Below are 26,098 nucleotides of genomic sequence, written 5' to 3'. Positions count from 1 at the left end.
AATCTACAAAGTGATTATAGAGAGTTTAATCAAGTGAGTATAAACTTAACAGAAGGAGAAAAAATTGAATATTACTTAAATGGAAGTTGACGAGAGAAGCAAACCGCGCTGGAAACTCAGCAAGTAATAGATAGATAGACAGATAGACAGACAGACAGACAGACAGACAGACAGACAGACAGACTGACTGACTGACTTTTATTGGCAGCATATGTGGATGAGAAACTTAATAGTTCAGTTCTAGAATACTTCTGATAAAGAGCTTAGGCCCGAAAGGCAATTTCTTCCCCTTTGCCCCACCTGCTGAATGTTTCCAGCATTTTTTATTTCAGATTTCCAGTATCTGTAATGTTTTATATTGTAGACAATAGAATGATGGTGTACAGAGAATACTGGGTATCCTTATACATGTTAGTCTGTGTCCAAGATGGCTGTCGGAAGGGAGAGTGGACGCTGGCGTGCTTTAGTTGCCGCTGCTCTCTCTTCACATTGTGTTTTTGATTTTTTTGTCTTTGGATTGAATTCTGTTTTTAATTTGTGTTTTGGTGATGTCTTTATTATATATATTTTTTTCCGATTATATGTGTTATTATTCTTGTTAATCTCTGTAAGGTGTCCTTGAGATTTTTGAAAGGCGCCCAAAAATAAAATTTATTATTATTATGAAAGAGAAAAAAAAAGAGGAGCACCCAGGCAAGTGATTAGCAACACAATTAGAACGTTGGATTCAATGTGATACAATACCACTGTATTGCTACACTTGTACTGGTCATTGTGAAATCAAGATGGAGTACTGCGTATGGATTTGGTCCCCTTATTTAAGGAGATAAATATTTGCCATCCATATTCACTAGATTGATTCTAAAGTGAAGGGGTTGTCTTACGAGGAATGATGGAGCAGATTTATTAATTGGGGTGAGGAAGCAAGGGAGATAAGGTAATTGACACTCACTTGTTCACCTAGTTTTATTCTCCCTTTGTTCCCCTTTCCTATTCCCTTGACCCATCTGGTTCCAATCGCCAACCATCCCATCCCCATCTGATTCCACCATGCACCTACCAGGCTCCATGCAACCCCATTCATCCTGCTTTAAAATGGCAGTCTTTCCTAATTCCTCAGACCTGATGCAGGTTCTCGACCCTGAATGTTGACTTGCACATTCTGTCTGCACAGCTCTGCTTCATCTGTGGTCTCCTTTGGCCCTAGATCAGACATTTGTTCGATTCCTGCTCCTACTTCTATTACGTTGATCCCACTTCCAGTCTGAAGAAGTGTCTCGACCCGAAACGTCAACTATTCCTTCGCTCCATAGATGCTGCCTTATCCGCTGAGTTTCTCCAGCATTTCATTCTACCCACTTCCAGTGATATCTATTCTTCTTTGCTCTGTATAAAGCCATCGATATTTTGTGCAGCTCCAGCAAATCTGTATTGTGTGTCTGTGTTTTACATGAATATTTATCTATTATGTTCTTCCCCCCCCCCCCCCCCCCCTCCCCCCCCCCCCCCCCCCCCCCCCCCGCCCCAGTAATTAAACAAAACAATAAAACATATTTGAAATTCAAATCAAATTGGGGGGAAATTACACAATTTATATTTTAATTTCCTTTGCAAACGTAAAACATTCATATGGGGAATGGTTCTGAAAATATATAGCAAATTCTGTCTTTTGTGCACACAGGAGGAACTGGCCCCTCTTCTGATGCTGGCTGGGGGTGTATGCTACGCTGTGGGCAGATGATCCTGGCACAAGCATTGATATGCAAGCACCTTGGCATAGGTATGTCTATTGTAATGTCTTAATACAGAATGTTTCCATAGGTGTGAATATTGATTTATTTAACGTCAAGTAACGCTTGCTTTCCCACTCTCTCCATCCCTCCCTCATCCTAGTCTCTGACTAGTTTCACTGCCCTCCTGGTTAAATTTACTGTTTGGATGCCTTGTGTCACTGTCCCCTCAGTCAACAATGAATCATTGTACATTTCCTTGATTATCGTCTGTTTTGATCTGTACTTTTCCACACCTTACATTCTTTTTGTACCCTTCCATATCTTCCATATCTCTTGTTTCCCTCTCCCCTGACTCTTAGTCTGAATAATGGTTTCAACCCAAAACATCACCTATTCCTTCTTTCCTGAGATGCTGCCTGTCCCGCTGAGTTACGGCAACATTTTGTATCTGCACGAACTACTTCGTCTGTCACCCACCATTCTCTATGTGAAAATGTTTCTCCTCGGATTCCAATTGCTTTTTTTCCTGTCAGTTTAAACCTGTGCCCTTTAGTTCTTGATTCCACTACCCTGGGAAAACAACTGTGCATTCACTCTACTTATTCCCGTCATTTTATACACTGTGCACCCAGGAATAAAGAACTAACCTGCTCAACCTCTCCCTAAGGCTCAGGCCCTCCAGTCTTCAAAAAATATCCTCATAAGCTGTAGATGTTAGAATACTTTATTCAGCACAAACAGATACATGGGGAGACCTGGTTGAAGAATCTTGTGATCAAACTTTCAGAATTCGAAGTACATTGAGTTTTTATGTTCCTTCAGCACAGCAGATTAATAATTTCAATAGATATAATTGCAGTGTTTACAGTGCCCTCCATAATGTTTGGGACAAAGACCCATCATTTATTTATTTCCCTCAGTACTCCACAATTGAGATTTGTAATAGAAAAGATCACATGTGGTTAAAGTACACATTGTCAGATTTTAATAAAGGCCATTTTTATACATTTTGGTTTCACCATGTAGAAATTACAGCTGTGTTTATATATAGTCCCCCCCCCATTTCACAGCAACATAATGTTTGGGACACAACAATGTCATGCAAATGAAAGTAGTCATGTTTAGTATTTTGTTGCATATCCTTTGCATGAAATGACTGCTTGAAGTCTGCGATCCATGGATATCGCCAGTTGCTGGGTGTCTTCTCTGGTGATGCTCTGCCAGGCCTGTATTGCAGCCATCTTTCAGAACTGTCCTGGCAGACCCATTGTTTCTGCTTGTTCATGTCCCACTGAATTCATGTCCCCCTGGCCCCCCCCCCCCCCGGTCCAATCCCTCCATACCAATGTCCAAGTCACCTCACACTCCCTTAGTCTCTTCAATAACTTCCGATTTCCAGGCCCCCACTACCTCATCTTTACAATGGATGTCTAGTCTACACCTCCATCCCCCACCGGGTAGGTCTTAAAGCCTTCCGTTTCTTCCTTGACCGCAGAATCAAACAATTTCCGTCTACAAACACTCACCTCCGCCTAGCGGAGCTGGTCCTTACCCTTAACAACTTTTTCGACGACTCCTACTTGCTCCACTCCCCAGGTGTAGCTATGGGCACTCGCATGGGCCCCAGCTATGTCTGCCTCTTTGTAGGATACGTTGAACAATCACTGTTCCAGGCGTACGTGGGCCCTATCCCCAAACGCTACCTCCGCTACATTGACAACTGCATTGGTGCTACCTCCTACACCATGCAGAACTCACTGACTTCATCACCATCACGACTAATTTCCATCCTGCATTCAAATTCACATGGACCATCTCCGACATCTCCCTACCGTTTCTAGATCTCCATCACAGGAGACAGACTATCGACTACACTTCTTCCCACCCTGCTTCCTGTAAAGACTCTATCCCCTACTCCCAATTCCTCTATCTATGCTGCAGCTGCGCCCAGGATGAGGTTTTCCATACCAGGGCATCGGAGATGTGCTCATTCTTAAGGGAATAGGGGTTACCCTATTCCATTATAAATGAGGCTCTCACTAGGGTCTCCTCGATATCCCGCAGTTCCGCTCTTGCTCCCCCTCCCCCCATTCATAGCGAGGCCAGAGTCCCCCTTGTCCTCACCTTCCACCCCATCAGTCGTTGCATACAGCATATAATCCTCCAACATTTTTGCCACCTCCAACGGGATCCCACCACTAGCCACATCTTCCCATCACCACCCCTTTCTGCTTTCTGCAAAGACCGTTCCCTCCCTGGTCAACTCGTCCTTTCCCAGCCAATCCACCCCCTCCCCAGGTACTTTCCCCTGCAACCGCAGTAGATGCAACACCTGTCCCTTTACCTCCCCCTCGACTCTGTCCAAGGACTCCGACAGTCTTTTCAGGTGAGGTAGAGGTTCACTTGCACCTCCCCCAATCATATCTACTGTATCCGCTGTTCCAGGTGTCAACTTCTCTACATCGGCGAGACCAAGCGCAGGCTTGGCAATCTTTTCGCAGAACACCTCCGCTCAGTACTGCTGAACTGTTCTATGTTCTGCGACTGTCTAGTAATCTGATACCATTCATTATGAGAGTAAAGTTGGCACTTAATATCTAGAGAAACAGTAAGGATTTCTATACATACAAAAAAGGAAGAGATAGTTAAAGTAACTCAAGGGTGAAGCTGGGGAATTAATTTGCATCAGGTTTTATGGTGGAGAGAATTGCAAATATCCCAAAGATAACAGATAGGCTAGTTTTTTAAAAAAAGATGGAAGAACTTTTAATAACTCCTATCATCAGGGACAAGATATTGGAAAAAATAGTTGGGATTAACTGCAGGTAAATTGCGAGGACCAAATGGCCTGCATCTGTGCAGTTTAACGAAAAGACTGCAGAGATGCTGGAAGCATTGACTGAATTCACTGAATTCTGAGAGGGTAATAGATGATTTGAAACTTGCAAATGTGACTCACTGGTTCAAGCAGGGGGGGGGAGTCAGTAATCAAGGGAGGTCAGTAATCTCACCCAACCCCAGTCCCGTCCCGACCCCCTGGGAAACTAAAGGGAGCGACAATCAACTGCCACGGATACAAATAAGGTCATACACAAGAACGGGCAGATGCTGGTTGACAAAAAGTGAACACACAGTGCTGGAGTAACACAAAGACGCAGCAGAATTTTGGAAACGTCATCCCGTCATCCATTCCTTCTCCCCAGAGATGCTGTCTGTCCCGCTGAGTTAAAGAGTGCCCACGGTGGACTCACGAATAACTACGGTAAACTCACGGGCTACTACGTTCTTACAACGAGTTTAGAAGTTTAAAATTTTTGCTTCAAGAGTAAATTTGACTCGTGGAAATCTTTCATCATGTTGAAATATTTTCACGAGTTAACAAGTTTCCCGAGTACCTGCCGTTAGCATTACGAGTCGCTAAGTTACGTCCACGAGTTCCGTCGTTCCTGCTACGTTAATTCTACGTGATTACCACGAGTTTGATTTGTTTTAAACTCGGGATCACTCGTGGGTGGACTCGTACCATGAGACAGGGGTTTGACCTGGGCAGTGAAATTTCACTACACCAATAGGTGTATGTGACAGTAAATGAACCTCATGAACCTAAGGCAACATGGCAGGATGGATGTTGAGATGTTTTCACCAGAGGGAGAGTCTCAAATGATCACTTAAAACTGAGATGCATAAGAATTACTACTTGTGTTTCTCTGGAGAAGTTAAATCACTGGATGCATTCAACGAAGGGGTAGATACATTTTTGAAAGATCACAGAATGCAGAACTGTATGGAACTGACACAGAAGAGGAGACCTGGGATCATATTGAATTGGGGAGCCAGACAATGTGTTTCTACTCCTATTTACATGTATACAGCTTTAACAGTGGCTTGGATGATGAACACTCACTGAATCCCATGTGCCTGCCTTTAATTTTCCTCAATTGTGGTGACGATATGGTTCTTTTCATCAAACTGCAACCTAATCCCCCCCCCCCCCTCCCTCCCCACCCAAATCACTACCCTGCACCTTTGTTCTGAATACCTGTCAATCCCTTTATTTACCTTAAAATCTACAGTCGGACCGCATGTTAAAGGCCATTTGGCCCACTAGTGGACATCGATCTATATTAATCCCATCTTCCATGGTTTTCAATACCTAGGTGATTGAGGTGCACCTCGTAAGTGGTGTCAGTGACTGCTTCCATCCTGCTCTCTAGCAGTACATTCCAGATACACACTGTTCCCTGGGTTAAAAAAAAGGTCCCCCTTGATCTCTTCGAAATCTCTTGGTCCTCATTCTAAATCTTTGACCCCTAGTTTTATTCACCTCTGATAAAGGCAAAAGGTTCACACAGTCTACCCAATCTGTACCCTTCACTTTCTTTTGTAGCTCAGTCATGTCCCCTCAACTTCCTTCACTCTAGTTAAAATAGACGTTTGCTCTCTATTTCCACCTCATGACTTGAATGCCTCGTCCCAGGTAACAACTTGATGCATCTACACTGCATTCTTTTCAGCACAATTACATCCTTCCTATAGTGTGGTGTCCTAAACTGCACACAGTAGTCCAGCTGAGGTCTGACCAAGGTTTTATGAAGTTCGAGCACAAGCTCCCTGCTCTTGCGTTCAATCTACTGACTAATGAAGGCAATCGCCCCAGATGCCATCTTAACCACGTTAATATTGCCACCTTCAAGTTTCCTTTACTTGCAATTATCCTATATCACACTATGTCTTATTACATCATCTACTTCCTGTACATTCTGTAGTCCTTGTATATTCATTGATTTTAAATCTCCTTCTCCATTAAATTAATTTAGTTGCTTCCATTGATTGTTTCTTCAATGTAAATTTACAAAGTTGAGAATATTGACTTGTGAAGCATTAACTCAGTTGATTTTAGGTGTGTCTTGACGACACTTCTGATGTTAATAAAACAATACCTATGCTTGTAGTCGAGTAATTCCTCTAAAAAATGTTGTTTTTCTTAGCAGCTACCCTGATTAAATGCAGTACTGAAACAAGCGGGTATTAATGTTAATACATGGCAAGATAATTTTAAGCTAACTTTTATGTAAATGTGTTTTGATTAGTTAGTTAACAAAATGTTTTGATGCAGATTGGCGATGGGAGAAAGGCAAATGGCAGCCGGAGTCTTATTACCGGATTCTACAGTGCTTTCTGGACAGAAAGGATAGTTGTTACTCGATTCACCAAATGGGTAAGGGAGATTTGATTTATTAAACAACATTAAAACTGCTGAGAATTAGCTGCGCATTTACTCTACAATGTTGCAGAACATAGAACACTACAGCACACGAAGAGGCTCTTTGGGCCACAATCGCCGTGACAAACATAATGCTAAGTTAAACTAATTGCCTCTGCCTTGCATGTGATCCATTCCCATGAATATCCATGTGCCTATCTAAAAGTCTCTTAAATGTTACTATTGTGTCTGCCTGCATCACCACTCCTCAGAGGGCACCACCACTCTCTGTGTTTAAAAAAAAACTTGCCCTACACATCTCCTTTAAACGTTTCCTCATTCACCTAAAAGCTAATGCCCTCATCTCCAACCTGGGATAAAGGTTCTGACTGCCTACCTTATCCATGCCTCTCATAATTGTACATACCTCTATCAGGGGTCACTTCAATCTCCGATGATCCAGAGAAAACAATCCGAGTTTGTCTACCCTCTTGTTGCAGCTAATACAATGTAATCCAGGCAGAATTCTGGTAAACCTCTGCATCCTCTCCAATGCCTCCATATGCTTCCTTTTATAGGGTGTCTGAGAATGATAGTGTGAAACAGGCCCTTAGGCCCAACTTGCCCACGCCAGCCAACATGTCCCAGCTTGTTCCCTACACCCACCACTCTTTGTGTGACAAAAGTTCTTATTAAATCTTTTCCCCTTCACATCAGACATCAGAGGGTGGTGAGTCTGTGGAATTCTTTGCCACGGAAGGCTGTGGAGGCAAAGTCAGTGAATATATTTAAGGCAGAGATAGATAGATTCCTGATTAGTACGGATGTCAGAGGTGATGGGGAGAATGAGGTTAGGAGTGAGAGATAGATTGGCTATGATTGAATGGCAGAGTACACTTGATGGGCCGAATGTCCTAATTCAGCTCCTATCACATATGATCTTATGATCCTCCTATCCTAGATTTGCCTACTCTGGGCAAGTGACTGTGCATCTACCCAATCTACTTCTCTCATGATTTTAAGATCACCCCTCAGCCTCCTGTGCTCCAAGGAATAGAGTTCCAGCCTAAACCTCTCCCTATATCTCAGACCCTCTAGTCCTGGCAACATCCTGGAAAATCTTCTCTATACCCATTCCAGCTTGACAACATCTTTCCTATTATATGGTGCCCAGAACTGAACCCGATATTCTAAATGTGGCCTCGCCAACATCTTATACACCTGCAACATGACCTCCCAACTTCTAGACTCAATACTCTGACTGATGAAGGCCAATGAGCCAAATGCCTTTTTGACCACACTATCTACCTACGACTCTACCTTCAAGGAACCATGCACCTGGCCTCTGCTCTACAACATCCCCAGGGTGATCAGAACTGCACACAATACTTCATATGCTGTCATATCAAAATCCAATATAGAATAGAATAGAATAGAATAGAATGCCTTTTATTGTCATTCAACCAGACAAGGTTGCAACACGTGTTCCTGGCTCTTATATGTTGGAAGGAACTGCACATGCTGGTTTACACCAAAGATATACAGAAATTGCTGGAGTAACTTAGTGGGGCTATTCCTGAATCTTATACTCAATGCTCCAGCTGATGAAGGCAAGTATACCACATGCCTTCTTTACCAATCTAATTGGAAGCAGTTAAGGCAGGAACTATAATAGAATGTAAAAGACACTTTGATAGGTACATAGAAAATAAATGTTTAGTGGGATACGAGTCAAACTTAGCAAATGTACACATTGTACTTGATCTGAGTGTGCTTATGTATGGTAATACTTTACTGAACAGTATGCAAAAACAGAATTTCACTCGATATATGTGACAATAAAGAGCTATTGAACCATTGATAATTGAGCTTAGATGGGACAATGTGGTCAGCATGAATGAGTTGGGCAAAAGTGTCTGTTTGTGTGCCGTGATACTTGTGCTGCTGCTTTCAGGGAGCTCTGGGCTTGGACTCCAACATTCCTCTCTTCATCTTGTCATTAACGGTATACTTTGACATCCCAAAGTGCAACACCCCACTTTTACTCGGATTAAACTCCATCTGCTATTTCTCCACCCATTTCTGTAGCTGATCAATGTACCACTATATACTTTGATCTCCTTCCTCACTGTCTGCAACTCCACCAATTTTGATGTCCTATGGAAACTTACCAACCAACCCAACTAAATTGACATATATAATCACAAACAAAAGATCCCTGCAAAGTCACTGGAGCAGACCACTCAGAATCACATCCTTCCACCACAACCCTCTCCGTTCTATGAGCGGGCCAGTTGTGAAACCTAGTCACTGACCAAGAAATAAACTATGATTATAATAGCATGTCCTTAATACTTTTCCATATTGAAATTGAGGCAGATGAAACTTTGATGACACAAGAGGCCGCAGATGCTAGAATTTGTAGCAGAAAAATGAGTGCAACTGGAGGAACCTAGTGGGTCAGGCTGTAGGTTCTGGAATCTGATGGGAAAAGGTGGTGAGGAATGGAATTGAATGAGGGATGATGGCAGATTGGAACAACAGGGATAGGGGAGCTAAGAGAAATGGGGAGGGGATTCCAGTGGGGTTAGTATGTGGTGGGAGGGATGAAATTGGGTGATTGGGAGGGGGGGATGCGATAGGAAGAAGGGAGTATGAGAGTGGACCAGGATAAATAGAATGGGACAGACAGTGCGATGTACTTGAAATTTGAGAATTTACTGTTCATTCTGTCGGGTTGTAATCTACCCGATGGTGAATGAGGCCGAGGTCAGATACGTCAGTGTGAAAATGCGAAGGAGAATTAAAATGGCTGGCAACCAGGAAATCCAGATGGCCATGGATGACCGAGTACAGGTGCTTGACAAGTGGTCGCCTAGTCTGTGTTTCGTCTTGCTGCTGTAGAGGAAGCCGCATCAAGTACTGTGTGCAGCAGGCAAGGGTGAAGGTCTCTGGTCAGTTTCTTGATATATTGGCCTCAATATGCCCCCCAGTGACAGCTGCCTGGCCATGCAAGTGTAGGAATTGTTAGCTACTCTTACTAAAGTACGACTACAAGAAAAAGTAAATCTTCACTGATCTTCACCAGATTATGACAATATTGCATTGCTGAGAACTGTTCTTAACCTGAACCATTCATAAATCTGAAAAGCGGCCACCTGGCAATAAGTTTAAAGAAAAACATAGGCCAGCCATCATTAAACCAAGCTGGTTAACTCGACCTTTCTGATTCTGCAGCAAGATGCAATAATGTGGTACTCTTCCTCACAGCTATCAGCTTTGTGAGTCAATCACCTCTGTCACACCCCCTTCCAGGTGGTGCTACCGCATATTCTGACTTAATTACCTCAATCAGTCTTTCGGTAGACACAAAATGCTGGAGTAACTCAGCGGGACAGGCAGCACCTCAAGAGAGAAGGAATGGGTGACGTTTCGGGTCAAGACCCTTCTTCAGACTTAAACCTTTGATTTAAACCATCATCTGCAGTTCTTTCCTACTCAATCAGCCTTTCAATTGTTTTGTTTTTTGTATATTTCCGTTTACACTGCAATCTTTGCATCCTTCTGCTATTCATGCATTTGTCATTATGTTTGGGACAAAGACATTTATTGTCACATACACCAATTGGTGCAGTGAAATTTGAGTTACCATGCAGCACCCAAATAAGATAAACACAACACTATAGAATTTAACATAAAACATAAAACATCCAAGTTCAAGTTCAAGTGAGTTTATTGTCATGTGTCCCTGTATAGGACAATGAAATTCTTGCTTTGCTTAAGCACACAGAAAATACTAGGCATTTACTACAAAACAGATAAATGTGTCCATATACCATGATATAAATATATACACACATGAATAAATAAACTGGTAAAGTGCAAATAACAGAAAGTGGTTATTAATAATCAGAGTTTTGTCCGAGCCAGGTTTAATAGCCTGATGGCTGTGGGGAAGTAGCTATTCCTGAACCTGGTTGTTGCAGTCTTCAGTTTCCTGCACCTTCTTCCTGAAGGTAGCAGGGAGATGAGTGTGTGGCCAGGATGGTATGGGTCTCTGATGATACTGCCAGCCTTTTTGAGGCAGCGACTGCGATAAATCCCCTCGATGGAAGGAAGGCGATGATGGATTGGGCAGTGTTTACTACTTTTTGTAGTCTTTTCCTCTCCAGGGTGCTCAAATTGCCGAACCAAGCCACGATGCAACCGGTCAGCATGCTCTCGACTGTGCACCTGTAGAAGTTAGAGAGAGTCTTCCATGACAATCCGACTCTCCGTAATCTTCTCAGGAAGTAGAGGCGCTGATGACAGTGGGAATCAACGTTTCCCACTGTGAGGGAAGGCAATAAAAGTTCAGTCCTCTTCCTCTTGTTCACCTGTGGTCGGGGCCTATTTGAGGGCTCCGCAGTTGCCGCTACGGACGGCCCGATGTTTCAGGCCCTCTCGCCAGGATGATGGAACTCCGGCGGCAGCAGAACACTCTCGGCGGCTTGGAGTTTCCAAATTGGCCGTTTCCTACCGGAGACCACGGCTCCCGAAGTCCACAGGCCGAGCTGGGCTGAGCTCCACACGGCAGTCTTCGGCGAAAGATCCCAGGACTCCGCGATGTTAAAGTCAGCGCCGCAGACCACAGCTCCACGGTGTTAAAGTCGGCAGTCCCAGCACTCGGAGCTTCCAACACGTCGACCCTAGTAAGGCATCGGCCGCTCCGCGATGGTACTTCAGTGCTGCGCCGCTGCTGAAGCTCCGGCTGATCTCCGGCAGGAAAGGCCGCGCCACTCCAGATGGTAGGCCGCGAGGAGGGGGCGAGATGCGGCTCGGAAAAAAGACGCATTCTCGACCCAGGTAACGACTGTGAAAAACAGGCCCCCCCCCCCCCACATAAAAAGACTAAAAGACCTTCAAAACAAAAGTTTATTGATGGACTAAATATTTTTAAAAAGGATGAAAATACAAACAGCTGCAGGCGATGGCGCCACCACTCGATGCTCGTGGATCTGTACTTATTGTATTTATTGCATGAGGGTCATGCGATCTCTCATCACAATCTGGTATATGACAATAAACTAATGTGAATCTGATCGTCAAGGTAACTATTATCTATACTCAGTATTGACTATGCTTTGCATGGAATGCAAGTCGGGGTTGTTTCATTCATGCTATGAGAATGCTATACTATATCCCAACCTTTGCAGCAGCAAACCGAGTTCCCAACTGGCAGAAGTTGCCTGCAGCACTGAAACAACCGGCAGGGCCATCCTGCCAGCTCCCCAAACACTAGCTCAGATGTACAGGCTATCCATAAGTCAGCGGTTTGTAACCTGGGGAGGACCTGTACTTCACAAGCTGAAGTATGACCTCTGTTTCTGTGTCCACTAGCACTGATTACAGATGGTGCAGCTAACAGAGCACAGCATCAGAGGCCCCAGATCTATCCCATTATCAGGTACTGTCTTCCAAAGGCTTGTGGTGTGGTCGGTTAATTGGCTGCTGTAAATTTCCTGTAGTCTACTGGTGAGTGGTAGGAGTAGGTTAAAGTTGATGAGTGTGGGCGATAAACGTGATCAGTGTAAATGGGTGGGATGTGGTCAGTGTGAACTCGGATGGCTGAAGGACCTGTTCTCATGAACCCTGAGCTGCTTCTCCAGTCATGGGGGAAACACAAGTCTGTATATCAGTGAAGGCACAGTCATAAATTTTGAATAAGAAGCTGTCTGGTCAATTAGTGAAAACTAGTGATAATTTATGTGATGAATGAAAATTTGCAACTCTTTCTACAATGTTGAAATGGTTAATTCAAATGCAGTGTTTCAGTGAGGTTAGCGCTAGTGTTTGATGCCAGAAAAATACAGCAGCTGGCCAAAGCTGGTCTGAACTGTCTCATTAACAAAGCTGGTTTATGCACAGGATTTCTGATACAAAAAAAATGCCAGAAAAGCTTTTATCTCTTTGGATTGGATAAGTAAACAATTGGCTGTGTTACCAAAATGTTATGAACTGACAGCTCTGTATTTGAGCCTGATTGCATGTCACCAGCCAAGCATATCACTCAAAGGATTGAATGGCTTTCTTGCAGAACCATATTGTGATGCACACTCATTGTTGTCCTGATGAAATTCTGACTCTTGCCTTTTTTTTTAAATCTTTTCCACAGCTCAGATGGGCGTGGGGGAGGGCAAATCTGTAGGGGAATGGTACGGACCCAACACAGTGGCTCAAGTCTTAAAGTAAGTGAATATTTAGAATGTGAAAAATGCCACCGGGCATCCAGGCATCTTTTTCTCTGTAGTTTAGAGTAGCATAATATCTAAATAAGTAACATGTGGCTTCAACTGCTTCTAATGCTAATTGTGGACGTATAAAAGGATTTGAGTTGACATTCCTTTTAAGAATAAGAAGTAAGCCATTTAGAAAGGAAACGAGGAAACACTTTTTCTCACAGAGAGTGGCGAGTCTGTGGAATTCTCTGCCTCGGAGGGCGGTGGAGGCAGGTTCTCTGGATGCTTTCAATAGAGAGCTAGATAGGGTTCTTAAAAATAGCGGAGTCAGGGGATATGGGGAGAGGGCAGTAACAGGGTACTGATTGGGGATGATCAGCCATGATCACCACATTGAATGGCGGCGCCGGCTCGATGGGCCGAATGGCCTACTCCTGCACCTATTGTCTATTGACGTGGTAGGTTTTGCAGTCTCGGGTCATCCTGAAGCATTTCTACACAATGCAGTACTGTCTTTGAAATAGTCACTGTTGTGAATGTAGCCGTGATCAGCCGCGATCACATTGAATGGTGGTGCTGGCTCGAAGGGCCGAATGGCCTACTTATTGTCTATGACAACCAATCAAGCTACCACGTGCAGCAATGTAATGATGATCAAATATTCCCTTATAGACGTTGATTGGGGGAATATTATGCGTCAGCAATTTTGGGATTGTGTCACCGAATCATTTGCGTTCATTTAGGGGAGTAGATTTAATTTCACCTCAAATCTGAAAAAGGACAGCTTGAAAATGTAATACTCTCTCACAACAGCAATGGAGAATCAGCCTAGTATTTTGTGTTCAAGTCTGAAGTCAAGACTCTGACTTAAAGGCCAGTCATAACGATCATGAAAGCAAATTGTCAGGAACTGTAGATGGTGGCCTATAAAAAATGACACAAATTGCTGGAGTAACTCAGCGGGTCAGACAGCATCTTTGGAGTAAATGAAAAGGTGACATTTTGGGTTAGGGCCATCTCTTGCCTTTCAGTTTGTGGGGATTAAGTTCAATGGAGATCCTTTTCAGTATTCTTAAATGGAGCTTTATGCTATCAAAGAGTGAAGGCTACAGTCAAATGGAAGTCCTAATGTGTACACGATTAAGATTCTAAAAATGTCTTTAATTCAATTTTTAAATGATTGGATTATATCTAATTTAATTTATCTTTACGTAATCACATCTAGGAATGCATTTCTCTCCATTCCTTATAGACAATAGACAATGGATGCAGGGGTAGGCCATTTGGCCCTTTGAGCTCCGCTATTTTTAAGAGCCTTATCTAGCTCTCTCTTGAAAGTATCCAGAGAACTGGCCTCCACTGCCCTCTGAAGCAGAGAATTCCACAGACTCACAACTCTCTGTGAGAAAAAGTGTTTCCTCATCTCTGTTCCAAGTGGCTTACACATTATTCTTAAACTGTGGCCCCTGGTTCTGGACTCCCCCAACATCGGGAACATGTTTCCTGCCTCTAGTGTGTCCAAACCCTTAATAATCTTATATGTTTCAATAAGATTCCCTCTCATCCTTCTAAACTCCAGAGTGTACAAGTCCAGCCGCTCCATTCTCTCAGCATATGCCAGTCCCACCATCCTGGGAATTAACCTTGTAAACCTACGCTGCACTTCCTCAATAGCAAGAATGTCCTTCCTCAAATTATGGGACCAAGACTACACACAATACTCAAGGTGTAGTCTTACTAGGGCCCTGTACAACTGCAGAAGGTTCTCTGCTCCTATACTAAACTCCTCTTGTTATGAAGGCCAACATGCCATGCGCTTTCTTCACTGCCTGCTTGCCGCCATTGACTGATGTACAAGGACCCCCCGATCCCGTTGTACTTCCCCTTTTCCCAACTTGACACCATTTAGATAATAATCTGCCTTCTAGTTTTTGGTACCAAAGTGGATAACCTCAGATTTATCCACATTAAACTGAATCTGCCATGCATCTGCCCACTCACCCAACCTGCCCAAGTGACCCCGCATTCTCATAGCATGCTCCTTCTGTTCCTCCATTATCTCCAAGATGAATGTTTATTTTCCCACAGGAAGCTTACATTATTTGACGACTGGAATGCACTGGAAGTTTACATTTCTATGGATAATACTGTGGTTATTGAAGATATCAGTAAGTCTTATTATTTTTGCTTATTTAATTACCAATCCATAGTCTGTTATTTAACAAGGAAATGTTGCAGGATATAGTGAGATTAAGGTGGTGTGAACTCTGCAATTTAATGCAACAAACTGTTCCACAGCCGGCTAGATCAGTGGGATTGTTATGTCAGCAATAAGGGGGTTACTTGTAAACTACACTGTATTAGGATTTATTTATCTGTCCCTACATATTTTTGGTGCAAGTGTTGAATGCCATCTGTAGCAATCTGTACCTAAACAGATCCTAGTATTGATTGACAATAAAATATTCTATTATAGGAGTTCCAAGAATATCTATTTCTACTTCCTCCACGCCTCTACTTCCTGAGAAGGCTTAGGAAGTGTGGCATGCACCCTACAATTCTCACCAGCTTCTGCAGGTGCACCATAGAAAGCATTTTACTAGGATGCATCACAGCTTGTTTTGGAACAGCTCCATCCACGACCGCAAGAAATTGCAGCGAATTGTGGACGCAGCCCAGACCATCACACAAACCAAACTCCCGCCTATTGACTCCATTTATACCTCACGCTGCCTCGGCAAGTCCAGCAGCAAAAAGCACTCTGGCCACTCTTCATCTTCTCCCCTCTCACATCAGACAAAAGGTATAGAAGTGTGTAAATGCACACCACCAGATTCAGGGACAGTTTCTTCCCAGCTCTTATCAGGCAACTGAACCACCCCACCACAACCAGAGAGCAATGCTGAACTACTATCTACCTCGTTGATGAGCCTAGGACTATCCTTGATTGTACTCTGCTGGCTTTACCTTGCACTAAATGTTATTCCTTTATGATGTATCTATACACTGTAAATGGATCGATTGTAATCATGTATTGTCTTTTTGCTGATAGGTGACATTTTTGTTGACCTTTGCTGAGACACGACAAAAAAGCTTTTCACTGTACCTCGGTACACCTGACAATAAACTAAACTGAAACTGTATCGACCTCATGCCAAACCCAAATTAAGCATCATAAGAAATTGAACCCTTTCCATCAGCCAGTTGTTGCTGTGGCACAATTGTATTAAACCGGCATTCAGAATGTCACATCTTTGCATACTACCCCCAACCCACTTGATACTAATATTCTATGTGTTTAAAAAATAAAATACAACAGAGTTTACCTTCGAAAGCAGAGAATGGGAAATTCCAAAATCTGCTAATTACAGTAGATGGGTATGTTTACAATTGGGTCAAAGACTCTAGAACTTCCTTGCTAAAAGTGAGAAATACACACGTTAAACAAATTGCAGAGTTTCAAATATTTTAGTGCATTTTTTAAGCAAATAAATGCTGGTTTTGTCAATTGTACACAGGTGTTGTGAATAAACATGCAAAAAATATTAGGGTATAAATTAGCATGTCAATGCCCTAATATTTAGGTTATTGCATTGGTGGTAATAATGCAAGATAGCAGTGGCCTCGATTGTATGGATGGCTAGTTGTTTAGGTTCCCCACTCACCTGGATGTGGAAGGCCTGGAAGCAAACTGGAGCTAGATAGCAAGTCCTTCAACACTGCAGGACCTGACAGTGAAACAATCTCACTTGAAGCATTGGGACCAAGTCTTGCTCACAGAAAAATGACAGACAACGCAGATGTGGTCTCAAACCCAGACTGAACTGTCAGCATCAGAACTTGGCATCCATAGCTTGTATCAAATCCTATTTTCTTTGATTTAATTTAAATATGTCTTTCACTAAAACCTAAATCCTTCTCCTGCACTGCTTTGAACAAGGTGGCTTCCTATTTTCAGGTTGATGTGAAAGGAACCCAGAATCGATGGAAACCTGATTTCAAACAGATCAACAGAGGGTGGCGCAGTGGTAGAGTTGCTGCCTTAAAGTGCTGACAACACCAGAAACCCGGGTTCAATCCTGACTACGGGTGCTGTCTGCACGAAGTTCACAAGTTGTAGGAGTAGAATTAGGCCATTCGGCCCATCAAGTCTAGTCTGCCATTCAACCATGGTTGATCTCTGCCTCCTAATCCCATTTTCCTGCCTGTGAAGATTGATGCAAAAAAAAGTTATTAAATTCCTCTGCCATTTCTTGATTTCCTGTTATCACTTCGCCTGCATCATTCTCCAGCGGCCCAATGTCCACTCTTGCCTCTTTTTTACTCTTTATATATCCGTAGAAACTCTGCCTATCCTCTTTTATATTCTATGGCCAGCTTACATTTGTACTTCATCTTTTCTTTCCGTATTGTCCTTTTAGTTACCTTTTGTCTTCTCCAAGGTCTTTGGTTTCCTCCCACACTCCAAACACGTACAGGTCTGTAGGTTAATTGGCATGGTATAAATGTAATTTGTCCCTAAAGTGTGTGTTAGTGTTAGTGTGTAGGGATTGCAGGATGGTGTGGACTCGGTGGGCCGAAGGGCCTGTATCTCTAAACTAAACTAAAGTCAAAAGAACTGCAGTTGTTGGGAATCTAAAATAAAAATAGAAAATACTGGAAAAACTCAGCTGATCAGGCAGCATCTGTGGAAAGAGAAACAGTAAGCATTTCGGAATCCAAGAGGTTTAATATTTCTCCTTCCACAGATGCTGCCTGATCGAAGTTTAGTCCGCATTTTTTCTGGTTTGTAACTGGCAAAGGCAATATATGTGCAGATTGAAGCGCTCCGTGGAAAAATGCATAGATGATGAATATGACTACCCACTTTCAAGAAAATTACATGTTTTGGTATAGACACTCTAAGAAACAATATATTTTACACCTTTTCCTTGTATTCGCCACTGGTTACTGCTTTGAATTTGTGCATTTGGTAATTTTTTAATTTTTTTAATTGTTTCAGAAAAACTGTGCAAAAATAGGTCTGAGAATTACCGGCTACAAACGGAGACGTCTCTGTACAGAGGTGATGTTACCAAAACCCAGGCTGCATCTGTGCACCATCGAGACTGGAAACCACTTTTGCTGATTATACCACTCCGTATGGGAATAAACCACATCAATCCGGTTTACATCAACGCGTTAAAGGTAAGTCCATCGTCCTTTCCAAAAGTGAAGTTGAGCTAGTGTTATATCTATGGTTGTAGGGGAATGTACCTGGGGAGGGTGTGGATTTGCTGGGAAGGGTTGAGTGAATCAAGGAATTGCAGAGGGAATGGTCTCTGCACGGAACGGTCTCGGAATGGAAGGTGAATAGGGGTGGACATGGGGAAAATGTGACTGATGGTAGGACATGGGAGGTGATGGAAATGTCAAAGGGTGATGATTTAGATGCAGAGGCTGTTTGGGTGAAAGATGAAGACAAGGGGATCCTTGTTCCATCTGGGTGGAGGGGGAGCAAGTGCAGGATCACGGGACACGGAGGACATGCTAGTGAGGGATCTATATGTGATAAGAACCCACGGTATCACAGGGCGGATGCTCGCATGGATATCAGGTTGGCTGGATGGCGGAAAGCAAAGAGTGGCAATAAAGGGGGCTTTTTCTGGTTGGCTGCCAGTGACCAGTGGAGATCCACAAGGGTCGGTTCTGAGGCCGCTACTCTTCACGTTGTATATTAATGATTTGGACGAGGGGATTGAAGGGTTTGTGGCCAAGTTTGCGTATGATACGAAAATAGGTAGGGGGAAAGGTAGTGAAGAGAAAGCAGGGATACTGCAGAAGGATTTGGATAGGTTGGGAGAGTGGGCAGAGAAGTGGCAGATGGAATATAGTGTAGCAAAGTGTGTAGTCGTGCATTAGGTAGTAGGAATAAAGGCATAGACTATTTTCTAAATGGGGTGAGAATCCAGAAATCGGATGTGCAAAGGAACCTGGGAGTGCTGGTGCAGAATTCAAAAAGTTTATCTGCAAGTCAAATCGGTAGGAAAGAAAGCAAACTCAATGCTAGCATTTATTTCAAGAGGGTTGTATACAAAAGCAGGGATGTAATGTTGAGGCTCTATAAGGCACTGGTCAGGCTGCATTTGGAATATTGTGAGCAATTTTAGGCACCATATCTGAGGAAGGATGTGCTGACTCTGTAGAGGGTCCAGAGGAGGTTTACGAGAATGATCCCAGGAATGAGGAGGTTAACTTATGTTGAGCATTTGTCGGCACTGGGCCTGTACTCGCTGGAGTTTAGAAGAATGAGGGGGAACTTCATTGAAACATTCAGAATAGTGAAAGGCTTGGATGGAGTGGATGTGGAGAGGATGTTTCTACTAGTGGGAGATTCTAGGACAAGAGGTCATAGAAACATAGAAATTAGGTGCAGGAGTAGGCCATTCGGCCCTTCGAGCCTGCACCGCCATTCAATATGATCATGGCTGATCATCCAACTCAGTATCCCGTACCTGCCTTCTCTCCATACCCCCTGATCTCCTTAGCCACAAGGGCCACATCTAACTCCCTCTTAAATATAGCCAATGAACTGGCCTCAACTACCCTCTGTGGCAGAGAGTTCCAGAGATTCACCACTCTCTGTGTGAAAAACGTTCTTCTCATCATAGCCTCAAATTAAAGGACATTAATTTAGGAAGGAGATGAGGAGAAATGTCTTCTGTCAGAGGGTGTGGAGTTCTTTGCCACAAAAGGTTGTGGAGGCCAAGTCAGTGGATATTTTCAAGGCAGAGATAGATAGATTTGTGATTAGTATGGGTGTCAGAGGTTATGGGGAGAAGGCAAGAGAATGGTAGGAGGGAGAGATGGATCAGCCATGATTAAATGGCGGAGTAGACTTGATGGGCCGAATGGCCTAATTCTATTCCTATTCCTTATGATAGCAGGGCGAAAAGTAACAAAGAAGTAATTGGATGTTCTAGAATGGAGGCAGATGCAGTAGAGATGAAGAAGTTGACAGTAGGGTATAGTGTATTTGCCAAAGGAGGTATATTCCAGAAAACTGGGAGTTGGTAGGATTGTAGCAGCTGCCAGTTGATAATCTGTCCAACGTGATGGACACAGAGAGATCAAGAAAGCAGAGAAGTGTCGGGTTCTCCAGCTTTTTGTGTCTATCTTCGGTTTAAACAGTCAAACAATCTTACACAGGTAGACAAAAGTGCTGGAGAAACTCAGCGGGTGCGGCACCATCTCTGGATCGAAGGAAATAGGCAAAGTTTTGGGCCAAAACCCTTCTTGAGACTGATTTAGGGTAGGGGGGGGGGGGGGGGGCGGGAAGAAGAAAGGAAGAGGAGGTGTCCGAGGGTTGAGGGAGAGCTGAGAAGGTGAGAAGACAACAAGGGCTACCGGAAATTGGAGAAGTCAATGTTTATGCCGCTGGGGTGCAAACTGCCCAAGCAGAATATGAGGTGCTGCTCCTCCAATTTCCAGTGGTGCTCACTCTGGCCATGGAGGAGGCCCAGGACAGAAAGGTCGGATTTGGAATGGGAGGGGGAGTTGAAGTGCTGAGCCACCGGGAGATCAGGTTGGTTAATGCGGACCGAGCGGGGGTGTTCGGCGAAACGATAGCCAAGTCTACACTTGGTCTCACCGATGTAGTTCAGCCGACATCTAGAGCAGCGGATGCAATAGATGAGGTTGGAGGAGATGCAGGTGGTCCTCTGTCACACCTGGAACGACTGCTTGGGTCCTTGAATGGAGTCAAGGGGGGAGGTAAAGCGACAAGTGTAGCATCTCTTGCGGTTGCAAGGGAAAGTGCCCGGGTAGGGGGTGGTGCGGGAGGGAAGGGACGAATTGACCAGGCTTGGCGATCGTTTCGCCAAACACCTCCACTCGGTCCGCATTAACCAACCAGATCAACCCATCTTCTCTTTCATTCCCTACAAAGTTTGGTGGAAATTTACAGAGGCCAATTAACCTATAAACCCGCATGTCTTTGGGATGTGGGAGGAAACCGGAGCATTCAGATGAAACTTGCATACAAGGAGAACGTGCAAACTCCATGCGGGCACCGCACCCTAGGTCGGGGTGGAAGCCAGGTGTCTGGTGCTGTGAGGCAGCATTTGTACTGGTTACGCCACTGTGCCGTCCTTTTTGGCAGTTCATCTGGTTAACAAGTCTGGGACTGGAGTCACTGTATTGTTCTAAGGAATGGTATACACCGAGAAGATTAATCTTAGTTTCATTGAACTTGGCCGACCTACTTTATACTTCCTGCAATTTTTTCATTTAGATTTAGATAATTCTTACTGTGCTTTATGTTTATTCATTGATTATCAGATCTAATATTTGAGCATTGTGTCCTTGTTGGGATCAAAGTAAATAATTTTAACTTCTGATGCGTTTTTTTTCTTTTTTCTTGCTCCAGGAGTGTTTTAAGATGCCTCAGTCATTAGGAGTTTTAGGTGGAAAACCAAATAATGCTTATTATTTTATAGGATTTCTTGGTAAGTAATTATTCAAGCTTCATTAGTGAACAGAATTGAAGTTGTTTGCACCCTTTTGCCAGGTGGTGATGTTGGGTATTGCAGTCTATGACAGGGATTGCTGCTACCTGTACTTAATTCTAATGTTGAATAATAGCAAATATATACTTGTGGAAAAGAGATATATATCAGATATTGTATGTTTTAATAATATTAGGAAACAATACTGCCAAAACTGAATGTAGTACTTGAATTAAAATATACCATCACCTTGATTTTACAATTTCTGCCAATCCTTACGAATGGGTACCTTCTCGTTGCCAAAGGGATTTTAAATGATTAATCCAGAATATCGCCAAAATCTTTCTCCAACTGTTGCGATATCATTATTTTCACTAGCCTCAGCTACCATATTTATTTTATAAAATGAAAGTAAGGAGAGATTTGTGAAACTAAAACAATTTTTTATTGCACTTTCCTCATTTCACTGACTTGGGTGTTTCCAACTACTAAATCGCTACAGATTCAGCAATTGTTAGATTGCTGTTATCTTTCACATGCCCCATGCCTTCATCTTTACAAAGTATTTTGCTCATTCACAAACTCCTGATCGGTTCTGTGATGCTCCTTTGATCTGGAACATAACCTAGTCAAATATGTAGGAAGGAACGGCAGATGGTGGTTTCAACTGAAGATAGACACAAAAAGTAACTCAGCGGGTCAGACAGCGTCTCTGGAGAAAAGGAATAGGTGACGTTTCGGGTCAAGAGCCTTCTTCAGCCTGACTCTCGGTATGAAAAAGGATCTCAATCCGAAGCATCACCTATTCCTTTTCTCCGGAAATGCTGTCTGACCCGCTAAGTTAGTCCAGCTTTTTGTGTCTGTACCCAGTCAAATATTATCTATTATACCAACAAATTCTGTTAAACTGATCTAAGTTTTTCTACAAAATAATTTTAGATTCTCAGTTAACACTGTATTTTTGCAGAGCAAACTATCCCAACTTCACATGCTGACCTGCTGCTTATGTTCTAATTACCAAGTGCACAAAATGCCTCAATTTTGCATTCAACATGACAATAAAATTATTCAAACAAGGGATCTGTCAGTAACCACAGTTTCTGGGGAAAGAGTACTAGAGATTTTGAAGCTATTATAATGTTGTGCCGCAGCAGGCCTATTCCCACCGAGCTGCTTGTATAACAGCATCATAGTTTGTCAAAATATTACATGGGTTGGGAATATTTAGTTCAAGTGCCATTTTATTATTGCCTTGATAAAATGAAAACCCATCCAATCGCAAACTGACCCAAGCCAGAGAATGTGCAAAACTGACCAAACCTAAATCGGACACATGGTTTTGGATCCTGTCGGCTCTTATCAAATAGCCAGGCTCTATCATATACACTGAATGGCATGGGTCTGGGGAGTGTTGTAGAGCAGAGGGATCTAGGAGTGCAGGTGCATGTTTCCTTGAAGATGGAGTGGCGGATAGATAGGGTGGTCAAAAAGGCTACAATTGCGGAGTGATTTCTCTACCTTTATATTCCAGCCCTCTTGGAAAAAGCCATTTGAAAAAAGGGCCACCATTCCTTTCACTTGCTGCAATGCAATGATACTTTTCTGCGATGACCCCTAATCCATTTGTTCGGCAGCCTTCTGCAATATATCTCCATTTAAATGCAATAAAAATCCAATCATTTGACATTCACAACCTCAATTTATTTTAGGATCCAAGGATGCAAACGTCTGGGCCAGAGGACCTGTCAGCCTCTGAGCTCCTTCAGCCTGTTGAATGCTAATTATTTTGTGGTAGTGTTGGTATTTAATTTCCTCAGCATTATTCAGTACTAATGGGATTATCATACGGCATCTTCTGCCGTAAAAACTCTAGTAAAGTATTAGTTTAATTCTTCTGGCATTTCCTAGTTCCCCATTGTTATTTCCTGAAATTCATTCTCCAACAGGCCAACATTCATTTGGAGCTCTCTCTACCTTTTTGGATGTTTAAAGAAACTCTTATGATCTCTTTTATATAATTCTCTCCAGGTTTCCCCTCAGTGTTTATTTTCTTTCTCTTTAACTCTTTTGCTGGATTCTAAATCCATCAAATCTGTGGATCTATCACCAACAAATGCCTTCTTATGTTTATCCACCCAACTTTATACCCCACTGACTCATTGTTAGTCCTGGTTGGAGCATCCTTCCCTTAGAATCTTTTCTCCTCTCCGGGATCTATCTTTGATGAGCATCATGAATTATCTCCTTAAATGTCTGCCAATGCTGGCCTTATTTGTCAATCTGTCCACCCAGTCCACATAAGCCATAGCTATCCTCATCCCATTGTAATAAGCAAATTTGGTTTTCCGACAGCGCGTGCCCAAGTCATAGGTCACAAGCGAAAAACAGTCTCGGCAACGGTGGTCACTGGTCACGTGTTACAATAAAGTATTCTTTCATTCATTCTGGTGTTACACTGAATGTTGTACCTATGACTAGGTATGTTACAAAACCTACCTGAATCGTCATTGAGAATCTGCCCCAGGCCGTGTGCGTGATTTTGGCGCTGTTTAGAGGGGGCGGGTTTAAAACGCGATTTTCACTAGGCTGTTGCAATCGAAAATGTTCAGCCTAGTAAATCATTACCGAAAAATCGCTGAAAGACCCCGTCGCAAAAGGTATTATTAGTTTTTATGGCCTTGTATAATAGTTATAGTAGTTTAAAAATCACTCTCTCAACCCGCAACCTCGCGCAGCCCCAGGGTTTTATAAAGCAAACAATTAAAGGTATGTACCTTATTTTTACATTAAAAGGGGCTTCTTAAGAACCCTGTATATAAAGTTTTCTATAGCGAGTAGTTCATTTTGGGTTCTTTATATCCCACAGTATTTTTCTGGGCATTTGAGGGCACAAATCCAACGCAATGTGAACGTTCTAAACCAGCGCGTTCACAGGAACCCACTAGAAAGCCGATTTAAAATGGACTTTAATTTACAGCAATTGAACACTAAATTCCTTCCATTTGGCCTATAAATTAATGTAAATGAGATTTAAAAATCATGTTTTATTGTGAATTATTTGTGAATATTATTTGGACACTTAGGCTATTTAAAAATGTTAATCATTTATTAAGAAATGGATAGATGTTTAGATCTAGTAATTGAAGTTTGAAATTAGCTACAATTGGGTAACTAACTAATGATATGCTTTAATTTCAGGTCATCCAAGTAAGATTATTTTATATTTGGTTCAGAATGGTTCAATCTATGATAACTGAAAATTTCATTCAGTTCTCTTAATTTTTAAGAAGGTTATGGGCTTTTGACTGTCCATGATCACAGCTTTTTTGTTATGTCCATAGAAAATCAATAGGGAACAAGATGCTAATTTCCGAGTATGAAAATGGCCATAACTTTTTTATTACTTGAGATATGAAAGTGAATTAGGTGTCAAATTAAACTTATTGTTATGCTTAATCTGATGGGATAAATTGCAGACTTGATTTTTTAAATCTCAAAATTTTGTAACATTGCTACTATGACTGAAATATTTCCTGCTGTTTTACATAGGAGATGAATTAATCTATTTGGACCCCCACACAACTCAGACTGCAGTGGAGACAGAGGACAATGGGAGTGTGGATGACTACAGTTATCACTGCCACCGAGCTCCACATCGCATGAAAATTACACATCTTGACCCTTCGGTGGCCTTAGTGAGTGATGCGTCTCAATCCTTTGTCTGCTGACTTGACCAGGGCTATCACATGTAATGACCAGATTAAAAAATGGGTCAGGCAGCATCTATGGAGAGAAGGAATGGGTGACTTTTCGGGTTGAGACTCTTCTTCAGACTGATGTCCGGGGGGGGGGGGGGGGGGGGGGGGGGGGGGGGGGGGGGGGGGGAAGAGATAAGAGATAGAAAATGGGCTTTCTATCTTTTTCCCGCCCCCACCCCCCTCCATCCCAGACATCGGTCTGAAGAACGTTACTCATTCCTTCTCTCCATAGATGCTGCCTTACCCGCTGAGTTACTCTAGCATTTTGTGTCTACATTCGATTTTATCCAGCATCTGCAGTTCTTTCTCACAGATCAGAAAATGGGTTTGCTCAATCTGAAGAATGCACATTTAACACCAATAGCTACAGTGTGTTGGGACACAGATTTCTCTATAATTTCCACAGGATGTGGCACTGAAGCGGGCTATTCAGCTCAACCACTCTACATACATTCAGACGTCATTCAAGTCTCATCCTGACCTTCCTCGCATAAATTCTTTTGCAAAACCCTCTATCCTCTTTTGGCTCAAATGCTTAACCTGCCTCCTTCAAGTATATTTATAATATTCACCGCAATGAATCCCTGTTGTAGTAAATTTCACATTCTTGCCACTTTTGGTAAGTAGCTTCATCTGAATTTTATAATGAATTTCCTGTATTGTGGCCTTCAGTTTAGCTTTTCACCACAAATGGGAAGAT

At 42.8% G+C, this 26,098-nt stretch overlaps 1 protein-coding gene across 1 annotated transcript in view; it reads left to right on the top strand.

Moving 5' to 3' along the window:
- The window catches only part of atg4a (autophagy related 4A, cysteine peptidase), a 62,840-nt gene that overhangs the window by 10,743 nt on the left and 25,999 nt on the right, over positions 1 to 26,098 (top strand). The window contains exons 4-10 of the mRNA XM_055644122.1: positions 1,682 to 1,780; positions 6,850 to 6,951; positions 13,091 to 13,163; positions 15,243 to 15,322; positions 18,157 to 18,341; positions 21,562 to 21,640; positions 25,190 to 25,335. Of these exons, the coding sequence (XP_055500097.1) occupies positions 1,682 to 1,780; positions 6,850 to 6,951; positions 13,091 to 13,163; positions 15,243 to 15,322; positions 18,157 to 18,341; positions 21,562 to 21,640; positions 25,190 to 25,335 (764 nt within the window). The remainder of the gene's footprint in view (positions 1 to 1,681; positions 1,781 to 6,849; positions 6,952 to 13,090; positions 13,164 to 15,242; positions 15,323 to 18,156; positions 18,342 to 21,561; positions 21,641 to 25,189; positions 25,336 to 26,098) is intronic.

Source organism: Leucoraja erinacea, chromosome 12 (genome assembly GCF_028641065.1).
Source record: "Leucoraja erinacea ecotype New England chromosome 12, Leri_hhj_1, whole genome shotgun sequence".
In the NCBI taxonomy this organism is placed as follows: domain Eukaryota; kingdom Metazoa; phylum Chordata; class Chondrichthyes; order Rajiformes; family Rajidae; genus Leucoraja; species Leucoraja erinaceus.
The sequence above is the reverse complement of the archived record's forward strand: the minus strand, read 5'-3'. Positions and strand labels throughout refer to the sequence as shown.